Source organism: Aulonocara sp. 'chitande type north' Nkhata Bay, linkage group LG5 (assembly GCF_057382095.1).
Source record: "Aulonocara sp. 'chitande type north' Nkhata Bay isolate Kocher_YH1m ecotype deep benthic linkage group LG5, A_spYH_male_GT1.1, whole genome shotgun sequence".
NCBI lineage: Eukaryota > Metazoa > Chordata > Actinopteri > Cichliformes > Cichlidae > Aulonocara > Aulonocara sp. 'chitande type north' Nkhata Bay.
In genome coordinates this window covers 15313319-15325359 of record NC_141348.1, presented here as the reverse complement: position 1 = coordinate 15325359, position 12041 = coordinate 15313319, and the positions used below count along the sequence as shown (strand labels likewise).

Genomic DNA, 12041 nt, shown 5'->3' with positions numbered 1-12041 from the left:
TGGACATGTTTGAAGAAGAGAACTTTATTTACAACACACAAGGCACCGGCAGCAAGCCAGCAGCAAAGCTCTCAGTCTATATATGCCATTTATCAAGGGGGTGGGGGTGATAAACGGGAGTTTGCTTTCTTCTTTCACGCTGCACTTTGGCCACAAGCAAACCTAGTGAACTTCTTCTAAGCCCATCAAAGATCTCTCCCCTGAAGTTAATCATCCTTTCTGCCACCCGGCTAGGACCAACAGGACTGTTTAACAATTTGATTATTATGTCAGGGCAGCAGAGCCCACTGTTGATGGCTCTCTTATGCACACAGGTCCACAACCCTGCTGGGTTCATAGAGGATTTCATTATTGTACTACAGAAAAAGGTTAACTTAGTTTTATGTTCTCATTACTGGGATACTCAGGGAATCAAAGCACCTCTCATTAACTAGTTCAGCGTGTTCCATCAGCTCTGCTCACCTCTACCTGTCTTCTTCACCTCCTCATTGCCCAGCCCTCTAATTTCTGGCCACAGCGGGCCATGAAGCATCACTCTTTTTAACACCATCATATTTAATCTTTTTTTCCCTAACAATTTTCTTAATGTTATGCATTGTTCTTACTTGAATCTCACTTCCTCTGCTGACCTTCTCCTCCATCCTACTAATCACCTCTCAACACGGCCTACCTGCATCTTGCCACCACCTCATTTTTCTCGCTCTCTCTTTTTGCCTGGCTCTCTGAGTTCTCTCTGGGTGTCTCATTAAAGGCGCTCTATCTAATGAGATTACGCCGTGGGGATTAATGGTGTGGCTAATTGATAGACACACAGCCAGAGAGGATTAAATCCCTTTAAGTCCCCAGTGGGCTTTTTGGCGCTTCAGCTGACTAATTGAAATCACAGGAATGGACACAAATATACTTCCTGTCCCCCCACACACTGCTCTAACAATCCTTCCTCTATGATGCAATAACATGTATAGTGGGTATGTTTCTTTTCTTTTTTTATTAGAAAATGAAGCCATATCCAAACAATAAGGTCAAAGATTAACTGCATAATCCCCCGGGGAGGCTGGTTTCATGACGCTAACACTTAAAAATACATTATTCCACAGTGAAAAATTAAGTAGGTGTAACAATTCCGAGTGCAGATACAAACCAGTCGATTCAAATGCAAATCAAGGTGGAAAAGCAGTGAACTTAAAGCTAGAAGAGTCCTTTCATATTTTAAATCATAGTAAAAAAAGACAATCCTGATGAAAAACCAATGTGTGCTGCTTTCAGCGCAACATCAACATCAGCGGTCAGTAGGCATGGGTGCACTGGTGCATTGCTTTCTGCCACAGTGCTGTTTTTGGTACTGTCATAGGGTCTTATGGCAGAAATCTAAAAATCCAATATTTACAGAGCACTTTAGAAATAAAGTCGTACCAATACTGACTTGAAAGGAGAACTATCATGCTCATTTACAGCTGCATGTCTTTATTCTTGGAGTCTAATAAAGTAGGTGAGAGTGGTGCAGCCGCTCACCACAGGGTCGGTCTAAAACCATTTTAGTTCCTCTTCTCTAAGGGAATGCACAACTTTCTTCTGATTGGCTGCCACTGAAATTTAAATATCCTGGTAACGACAGATGGCTGCCCCTCTCTGAGCCTGGTTCTGCCAGAGATACTTCCTGGTAAAAGGGAGTTTTTTTATTCCCACTGTTGACACCCGTCCTAAATAAGATGCCTTATTTACCTCCAAAAAAAATGATGGCACGCTTTCAAAACATGTGTTGTTTATTTTCTGAAGCGCACATTCAGTATCTAGATGAATGAATAAAAGAATTGCAGCACACTGATTAATTGAACAACTATCAGCAGACGTGGCTAATGAACGTTCCAGTGTCCCAAGGCCAGAAGCCAACAAAAGGAACACGTCTGTCACAGACAATACAGACTGAAATGGAAAGAGCATGTCTTCATACACTAGAAAGAAAAAAAGTATAGATCAAAGTATTTTATGGAATAAAAAAAAAAGTATAAGCAGGCATCTTAAAAAAAACAATTATATGCTTCAACAGAAGACAAAAAAAATAAAACATAAATACCCACATATTAAAAACGAATGGGCCAAAAAATCCCTTAAGCTCACCGTAGAGCCACAGAGAGAGAGAGAGCAGCAACTTTTATGTCAATACTTCAAAAATATGTATCTTACAGTATTTTTATTTTCTCAGTGTCTTTTTACAGAGTATATTCATATAGCTTCTGCAGACTATTTTCACATTCTCACCACAGAGTAACAAGTGCTTGGAGTAAAACATTTGGAGAAAAAAAAATCATGCACCTTTTAATACATTTGTTGGGCTATAAAAAACGGGAATGTTCAAGGCGACCCCCCCCCCCCCCCCCCCCCAAAAAAAACCAAACAAACAAACAACCCCCCCCCCCCCCCCCCCTCCAAAACAAACCAACAATCTTCCTCAGACACCTTTGTTCCAAGTCATTTCAAGTTTCTTGTTCTTACACTGATTAATCAGATCATGCCTACGTAAGCTTTACACTGTGGAGAAAGCAACACAAAACCATACAGGGCAGGCAAGTGTCTCAACATATAGGCTCTGAAACTTGTGTGTCCACAGAGGAAAGGCAGGCATTCTCCACTAAATTAGAAACCCCCCCACATGTTTAAAAATGGTCTCACACAAAGTCAGCGTCGGGCGCTGCAGTTGTGTTGACAATGTGAAAGTTGGACTTCAGCGGAGACCTTTGGAAAAGAGGGTGCTCTTCCCTCTAGCGACTCTTAGTGGGTTCCTTCAGGCCATAATTTGTTGGGTTACAATATCCGATGGTATGCCCTGGCTGTGTCCTTCCCTCCTGGGACTGGCGGCTGGGGTTGTTTCATGTGCACCACTGTGAAAAAGGAGAGGAGATTGACAGGCAGGGCCGGTTTGAGGAGCGCAGGTTTGGGGTGGGGTTGGGGGGTGGTCGACGGGAAATGGGGGAAGTGTCTCCACTGTACTGCACGAACGGCAACCGATCCTGAGATAGCAGGAGTCTGATACAAAAAACACACCACAAAAGGCACTTTATAAAATGACAGTGCTTCTGTTCTAAGGAAATTCAAGTTGACAGAGTTAAAGAGAGAGTCAGAGAGCGTCTTCCCCAAAAACATACTCTTCAGCGTGAAACTAAAGCGAGGGACATTGTTTCTTTTTAACAATGAATCCAAGCACAAATTCACTGCTCCTGTCTCTCATGACCGCCTTGGGACATCCGGATCCAGCGCAGTGAGAGATAAACAAAAGAAAATTAAAATGAAAAACGAAACATCACACTACAAATTTGCCACAACAAAAAAAAAAGTTTTTATATATAAAGCCAGAATACAGTTGCGTTGCAGCGGAATTCATGTTTGCGGGCCTGGTTGCTGTGAGCAAACGGATGCAGCCCATGTATGGGTCCATTCCTCACACGGAGCCTGCGTCGTGTAGTTGGCCACTCCTTGCTGCTTTTACAGCAACGTCCATCCAGCCGGTCCCGCCTCTCCCATCTGCAACCCCACCCAGCCCCGCGGCGCCGCTCTCAGTCATCGTCCCCTCCTCCGTAGAGGTCAGCTAGCTTCTTAAAGCGGGGGCCCCAGTCGTTGAGGTAGTCGTAGTCCTGGTCCCCTGAGCTGGTGGAGTTGAGCGAGCTGACAGAACCAGCGGTGGAACCACTGCCCTCGTAGTCAAACACCAGCAGGGAGTCGTAGGGAGGAGCGGTGGGGTCGTTGTCTGCTGCCCTCAGACCCTGGAGGCACAAAGACAAGAAAGGCTGAACTCCCACTCTGAGCACCTCCTCTTTATCTGCTCAATTAGTAAAACTGGGCTTAGGCCAATAACTGCTGCTCATCAGAAATATAATGGAGGAGCTCGTTTTTCACATAGCAACAGGTTAAGTGTGCTAGACCGTAAAAGGTGCAATAAAATGAAAAATAAAATCTCATCTGGCTCATTCGCCCATGAACACTTTAATGTTGCATCACAGCCTGAATGCTATACACTGAGAGCAAGCACGTTTGGCGGTGCCCCTGACGATGCCAGTACAATCAAGTACACATGTAAACCAATAATATGTAATGAACTATTGTTGGCCATTAAAAAGATTATGGTTCAAACTTCAAAACCACTGATGTGTAAACCCTTTTATAACACATCAACGAGGCATTGTTAATTCCAAAATAAACACAGGCGGCTATGAGAACACGACACCAGAGCTTCAGAAAAAAGGTTTTTAAACTTGGACATACATCATTTATGAAGTCGCCTATGTCTCCAGGGTGGGGCAAACTGGGTCTGACAGGGTACTGCGACTCAGCAATCACAGGCCTCTCATCCACCCTGCGCACCCCTGTCGGCTTGTTGATGATGTGGTCCAGAGACTCCGGCTGCTGCAGCTGGCTCAAGTCGTAGTCCTGCATAAAATCCACGGGGGAAAACGGGTGAGGATTAGAATAATCATCATAATAACCTGCTTTCTAACTGCAAGCTCATGTAATACTGCACATTTTTTATTGGGAACAGGCTCATTGTACAACTTGGAATGTAGTTGTTGGGCAGGTCTCTTTGCCAAGACTTTGATGTACACTCATTTTACATCAGTGAGAGCTGATCCGCTGTGAAACTGTGCTACTGGGCTTTCTAATGTTTAAGCTCTTTTCTAAACCTGCAGCTCGGCAGACTCAAGCTGTGCAAATCCAGACTCCAAAGTAATTCTGTACTTTTACTGCATATTGAATGTCATACTGTACTGTTTTAAGAGCCAGTACATGCTTCACACTGATCAGAAATGATGCGGTATGGCGTCAGACGCCCATCAGAGAGTGACTTTTGAATGTGAGCATTTTCCCCGGAGCTGTTTCCGTTTCTTTTTTTGGATCCAGCTGTGAACTTCCATTGTCAACGAGAACAGCAGAACAGCACACACAGATTCTGTCCAAAATCTGCTTAAATGGAACAAGTAGCATTAACGCTAGCAACTATTCATAGATGTAGCCCCCTAGAGCTATTCATGGCGATATACTGTATACTGCTTTATGTGCTACTATCACATTTCTTTGTTAAAGCGTGTTCCCCAGTGTGTCGTCCGCTCCCTCATCATGTAGTTGATAATGTAGGTAATATCTGTTCCTTTGGCTTTATGAGAAACACAATAACTCCCTTTGCTGAATTCATGTGCTTAGTAATCTGAGCACACTGTAAACTTGTAGTTCCAGTTTATGCTCATTTCATTGATGATGAACTGGAAAACTAAATGACGCACAGCCGATGAATGTCCTGTGATTATTACAAATACGTTTACAGCTCTGACATTTTCAAGTTTTTTGTTAAGAAATAAGTAATTCAGAGCTATAAATATGAATATGACTGGCTGATAAGCTCCCTGTGTTGCCTTCAGAAGTCTCACACAGGTGTGGGACAAGATAGCTGAGCTTAGTAAAAAAGCATGTTAAAAAAGGCATACTTCATAATATATTTATGAATTAATCAAAGGCTTCATTGTCGAAAGATTTTTTTAATTAAAAAATGAAAATCTGATCTGAGATAATGGTGTGGAGTAGGTGTTTATGGGCAAAAAGAAAAGAGTGTCATAAGTGGAAGGACAGACTGAAAGCGTGACTCACATTTGGAAAAGTGTATTTATTCTCCATAAAGTTTATCCTCTTATCCTCTAATTTTACTGTTGTGCTAGCTAATCTTCTGCGGCCTCTGACTTTATTGATTTTTCTTTTAGATCAAAGAATGACCCACTTGAAGACCTTAAAAAAGCAAAGAAGTCTTGCTTTCAGTTTTTGTCAGGAAATGCTAAAGTTGTGCTAAAAAAAAAAAAGCGCATCAACAATATTTTTATTTTTCCTCAGCACATATTAGTCAGTGGCTTTTGCATGTTGCAATCTACTTGATGTTGTCAGAGGCTGAATTACTAATAAGGTTACATCATGTGCTAAAGATCTCAATGAACTCGAGTACGGTACAACATAGGGCTGTTTGATATAATGATATATATCGGATATATATCTATCGTTTCATTTTACGCTATCGTTTGTTTCGAGGTGTTGCAAAATAAACTGTTTACGGCAATATTTTTTCATCGTTTTGATGGTCACTGTAGTGGCTGTATTAATTTCTTAAAGTGCTCTCTTTCTCTTATATGTAATATAACCACACTACAGACGGACAAGCGCCTGTTTTTATGCGTTGTCGTTAGCAACAGCGACGGTAACACCTTCGCGTGTCCGCTTGTTTATGTTCCACATAAACCTTTCACAATAAAGCTCAAGATCCTGTTGAGACCTTTCAAAATAAACTGAATCACGTGAAAGAGCAGATTATTTACGGATGAGAAGTAGAAAAGAGCCGCCAGGTGCTAAAAAATAAACTTTAGACTCAAACATTAGAACAGGCTTTTCCCCGCAGCACGCCGTGTAATAAATACTCACAAAGAAAACGGCGGCCGTTACAATTTATGTCTAAAAATGTATCGTTTCATGCATCGGTTAAAACACTCGACTCCAGCTACATGACGTGCAGTCGAGCTGCCCGAGATTCACAGAATTTACAGAAAATGTTACATTTTGTGATTTATATCGTTATCAGGACGATAGAATTCTTACATTGGGATATGAGATTTTGAGCCGTAGTACAACAAGTCGATTTGTAAAACTTCTTCCCTCTCAGATATTTCATCATTAACTGTAAATAGTGTTATTGCAAAGTGGAAGTGTTTAGGAACCACAGCAAAGAGACAGTGACCATGTGAGTTACAGGGCAATGACATCGAATGCAGAGGTGCATATAGATAGCAAGGAAACATTGAAACAATGTTGAGTCAATATCAGGCTGTGTCATTGAATCAACGTTGAAGTGTGACGTTGACCTAACGTCACTCTTGCACCCTTTTTTAACGTTGAAACAACGTCAGGTTTTGATGTTGAATCAATGTTGAAACCTGACGTTGATTCAACGTTATATTTTCTAATACTGCTGACATTGAAACAATGTCAGATTCTGAAATTGAAACACTGTTGAGCTATGGTGTTGATTTTCCACCTCTTTCGCACAGTTGCTTTTTATTAAAACAACAGTTAAATCATGACTGGAAATCTACCTTTCTTTATAGGTATTTTAACCAATACTAAACTACTGCATGTTTCCATCAATACTTCAACCACCTAAACACATAATTGTACTTATTCCTTAAATTGGACACCCTTTATAAAAAAAACCCCAAATGTCTCACAATGTATCATGTCAATATTAATATCCTAAAATAAGAAAGCATTGCATGTGATGTAACAGAGAAAAAAAATAAACAAAAAAAGGTCAATAGGCATGTTTCGTTTGCTAAATACTTTATTAAAAGACAGTTTCCTATTTACGTTTACATGATTCACAGAAGTTTGTAATTTTTTGCATGATGTGCGTCCTGCACTACCCAAACGATCGGGGGCGTATCGGAGCCATTTCTGCACTGCTTGTGCAAAGACAAACTCAGACATAGAGTTTGCCCCTAACTGCTGCGTCAGGCTCCAATCAAGGCAAAGCGTCTCACCTATAGACACATTTTAAGAGATGGAATTAGCGTGTCTCATGTCTTAAATGTGTATGCAAGTGCTTGTGTGTTTAATCAACAGGCCGTTGTTATGTATTTAAATCACATCTGACAGCTATTACACTTTATAGTTACAAAGTGTACATAACCTTTATATACTTACCATTGCCTTATTTGCCTCTTGTGATTGAAGAGCTGCCTCTGCATTGTTTAGCTCCTCAATGTTGTGCAAGGGCAAATCCAGAGGCAGTACCCCAGCATCTACCGATTCATTGCAGCCGGTATTGCGGATGGCTCTGACCTCCTCACGGAGTTCGTTAACAGCTCTCGTCAGGTCTGACAGAAAAAGATAATTTTTTTTAAGTATTTAAGAATACAGACAACTTATCAAAAGTTTCCTTGTGTCACACACAGATATGTACAAAGACACTAGACAGTATTTTATTACCTGGTATTTTCACTCGAGGGGCCTGGGGAAACCATTTTTTTGTGGGCTGCTCATCCTCTGAGTCACTATATGTGTACAGGGGATTTGGTCTAAAGAAAAAAAGTTGAAAATGGTCATAAGTAATTACAAATGTGCTTTTGGAATATTTTTTCCTAAAGTTACAGTTTGATTTATAACAACACACACAGGAAACGGAGATGTGCAAGAAGGTACAGTATACAAGGAATTTTTGAAGTGCACAAGTGTACACGGCTTTGCATTTATAAAAAGTTTACAAGCTTCCACTTTTTGGACTATATTATGTGGTGATATTGCAGTATGCAAGCACCACAGATATGTATAAAAGACAAGATCATAAATTCTTAGCAATCAAAGATATGTTTGTGAAATAAAAAAAAGTTTTACTTGTGCTTTCTTTTATGACTGGTCTGAGTTTCAGCTTCGGACTGAAGGTCAGACATATCACAGTGTTCACTTAGATATTTCTGAAGACTGCGTTCTGCTTCGTGAAATGTGTCTGGAAGTACAAACACAATGTATGGCCAGACATAAATTAGGACACGAAAAACTTGTTATTGTTACATTTATACAATACCAATCCAGATGATACCCACCATGGCTTATTAGAAGTCGGACTGGTGCATAGGTGAGCCATGTTGCACCAGGATGAACTCTCCTCTTTACTGCGTCGTGGATCCTGAATGTGTCTCACGGAGGATATGGAGGCCATGACAATTTCTCCCCATTTATCCATGATCTAGGGACTATTTCTGTACCACCAGTGCTAAACTGCACAATGCACCAGTCTTTCATTTTTATCTTTTTTTTTAAAATTTGGAGTCCTTTTTTGCCCTGTCTAGGATAAACAGGAAACAGATAATTTCATAGTCACTACAAAACTTGGATCTATTGATTGAACTAAATAATAAATAATAGCTTAAAATGTATATAGGCAACAATTACAAGCAAACCCGTATATGTAAGCATTTAAACACTGAAGATAATAAAATTAACAGTATTTTGTCTAAGTCTGCCATTGTAGGAATAGCTAGGTTTCATTTGACGTAGACGTGACGTCGACGTAAAGCGCGAAATTTGACTGGCGGTCGGAAGTGAAAAAGATAAGCGCAAAATCACAGACAGACAGTACGCAAAATGCCTATGTCCTGTTGTGTTTACGGATGCTCCAGTAGGTCGACCAGAGAAACTGATAAACGGTATTTTAGGGTACCAAAAATAGCCCAACGAAGAGGAGAAAAATGGAAAATTCTAACCGAAAAACGTAGGAAAAAATGGATTTTAAATTTACGTTTACAGTCGGGAGGAGCAGAGTCTGCCAATGCCCGTGTCTGCAGCGACCACTTCGTCAGAGGTAATGTTATGTTTGCAAACGAACTTATTAGCATTAGGTTGTCGTTAAATTCTCGTTTACTTAGTGCTTTTAAGTTAGTAGTCTAATATTGACTTGATTGGGACTATAGGCTGCCCAAGTGCTTTGGATGACGAAGAGTCGGAGGACTGGGCTCCGACGGTCAATCTCGGCTACGAACGAAAACCCAGATCGGAATCAGTTCTCAAACGAGAGAAAAGAATGAAGCTTAAGGCAGAACAGCATCGATGTGCAGAGGCGATTTTGGATATGCAACAGACGGCTGAGAGCCCGGATTTGAGCCTAGTGACAGTGGAGAACAGGCTACTAACCCTGCCATACAATTGCAATGAGCTGCAATCACTTCTCCATCCTCCTTTGCAATTACCCAAGTCTTCAGAGGTGTCTCGTTAGACCGCTGAGAATGGTTTACCTTGAAACAAACAACTGTCACTCTAACGAAGTCCTAAGGATGTGGCATGTTTGTTGACGTTAAAGCCGCTACCGCTAACTGTTAGCGTGTTTAAGATAAAGCAATATAAGAACAAACACTCACCATTGCAAACACCAAACTGTATCCATCACGGAGACGTTTTGTTCCAAGGTTGTGGACCCACCCGCTGACAAAAAAATTGTACGCCTCCAGACTCTTGAAAGCTTTCATTTGCTGCCTAGTGTAGTAAGAAGTCTGGAGGACCAAGTAGTTGGTGATATCCACAGCCTCGATAGTAGGCAAATCCTTTACTTCTGTGGTGTATTCGGACATTTTCAAAGAATACGGATCACGTCCGATATATTTTTTAACTATCTGTTTATATCTCTCCCGAGAAACGGGGTCTAAAGTTGCACAATAGCTGCTCTCCTGACTCTCCACAGTGTCCTCCATGTTTACTTCCGCCCTCCACTCAAAAATCGCGCTGCCTCCGCACGTCATCAGAACCACGTGACCGCAACCCAACTATTCATGGCACCGAGACAAAAACTTGGCGCACAGTGTGGCGTCAAAATAGGCGCACACCTTTGACGCTGCATTTTCTCCGTCTTCCTCGTCCACACATGCTAAACGCAGTTTACGTGTGGACAAAAGGTGCAAACGCAAGTTAGGTGAGCGTGCAGCGTAAAGTTTGAATTGAGTGCGAATCGAAGCGGGTGCTCACCAATCATTAAAAGTAACAAAGTCATTGAACACATTTATACAGTTACCTTTACGTTTATCAATCATATATCACAGATTTACAATTTTTTGTAGTACTATGCTAAAAAGCAACTACAGAGTGAAAGTCTGGGTCAAGCGCCGAGGCGAAGCAAGAACAAAGGAACCCTCGAAGCGTTAAAGCTAGCTTTGTAAGGGAATATAACGGAAAAGTATGAAACGAAAATGTTTTCTTTGTTGATAGACTTTGTTTGCAGTGCAATTTATTTGTTGCCGGATTGTAAGATGAAAGTAGACACAATTTCGGGCTCCCACATTTTATCCGAAACTTTACATTAACAAGTTTTTTTTTTTTTTTTTACTGTTATTCAAATGCAACCGTGGAAATAACGAATAGAACAAAAGTCATTCATTCTTACCTTATACTAATCGTGGTGCAGGCCAGTGCAGTGCATGAACTGATACCTTCTCCGGTCAATTCCGCTGAGAGTAAATCTAATGTCCCGCTCTACTGTACAAGACAATGGTTACCTGGAGGGATGTACCAATGTGATAGGGGTGCTGCGGAATAGTCCAAGTGGTAGCAGCTTTAATTTCCCGCTCAACCATAAATCGATGGTTTTTCAACGTGATTGTTGTCACCTTGTCAACTATAAATAGATCAACAATCAACGATGACAGAACAACAGTGAATCAATGTTATTTCAATGTCAGTGTCAGGTTTCATCAGTATTTCAATGTTGTTTCAACATTGGTTTTGTGTTGACATTTCAATCCTGACGATTCTGATGGTTCAGATGGAAAATCAACATCTGTTCAATGTCTCCTTGCTATCTGCAGATAGCAGAGCATTTTTTAAGTACTATAAAGTACTTAAAAAATGCTCTGCTGTGTCATTAACTTCCTTGTCATTATAGTCAGCTCAAAGATTGTGTGCCAGGAGCTTCATGGCAGTGTTCTGCTCTGTCGAGGAGTGGAGGGGTTGTAGGTGTGGGTGGTTGGGTAGGCGCTCTGTGTGGTTAGGCTTTCCTGTGTGTGCCCTGGCACCCTCACTGTGCCGGCTGGTGTCATTCCTGGGCTTTTGGTCTATTTGCTGTCTCCCAGCTCCTGAAGAGCTGTGGACTCCTCCTCCTGGCTGTCCGTGCTGCCTGAGTGGGACTGGGATGGGCTATCTGGCATCTGCTGGGTCTCGGTGGGGCCTCGGGCATTGGTGGAGGCATGTTCCTTCTTCCTGCATGTTTCTGGCTCGGCACACTGGTGTCCGCCACAGCTTAGTGCAGAGTTAGTATAGTTTTGTATTTTCTGATGAGTTTTTAATTTCTATTTAATTTTGACTTTTTGTTTTTTTTGGATCACTGTTGTTGCCTGTTGTTGTGTCCGTTTATTTGTCTAACCCTGCTGAAGTATTTGGTTTCTAGGTTTCATTTTGCTCTCTTTGAAGAGAGGTGAATGTTGGGTGGCGAAATAGAACAGCAACATAGAGACCCTAAACTTCTGATTGTAAATATTATT

The 12041-nt window shown here is 41.3% G+C and overlaps 2 protein-coding genes across 3 annotated transcripts in view; both read right to left on the bottom strand.

The window, feature by feature from the left end:
- Positions 1–2427: 2427 nt before the first annotated feature.
- Positions 2428–12041, bottom strand: part of cdh4 (cadherin 4, type 1, R-cadherin (retinal)) — a 241205-nt gene continuing 231591 nt past the window's right edge. For both annotated transcript variants that reach the window (XM_086291574.1, XM_086291575.1), the window contains exons 16-17: positions 4258–4422; positions 2428–3758 (exon numbers count right to left, since the gene is read on the bottom strand). In XM_086291574.1, coding sequence (XP_086147700.1) covers positions 3552–3758; positions 4258–4422 — 372 coding nt within the window. In that variant the 3' untranslated portion in view covers positions 2428–3551. The remainder of the gene's footprint in view (positions 3759–4257; positions 4423–12041) is intronic.
- LOC147330035 (uncharacterized) lies at positions 4419–11357 on the bottom strand. The gene is made up of 6 exons (XM_086291576.1): positions 10949–11357; positions 8622–8863; positions 8413–8524; positions 8008–8096; positions 7723–7895; positions 4419–7559 (listed from the first exon to the last, which is right to left on the bottom strand). Exons 3-6 carry the CDS (start codon positions 8466–8468, stop codon positions 7530–7532), a joined length of 348 nt encoding a protein of 115 aa, XP_086147702.1. The 5' UTR covers positions 8469–8524; positions 8622–8863; positions 10949–11357; the 3' UTR covers positions 4419–7529.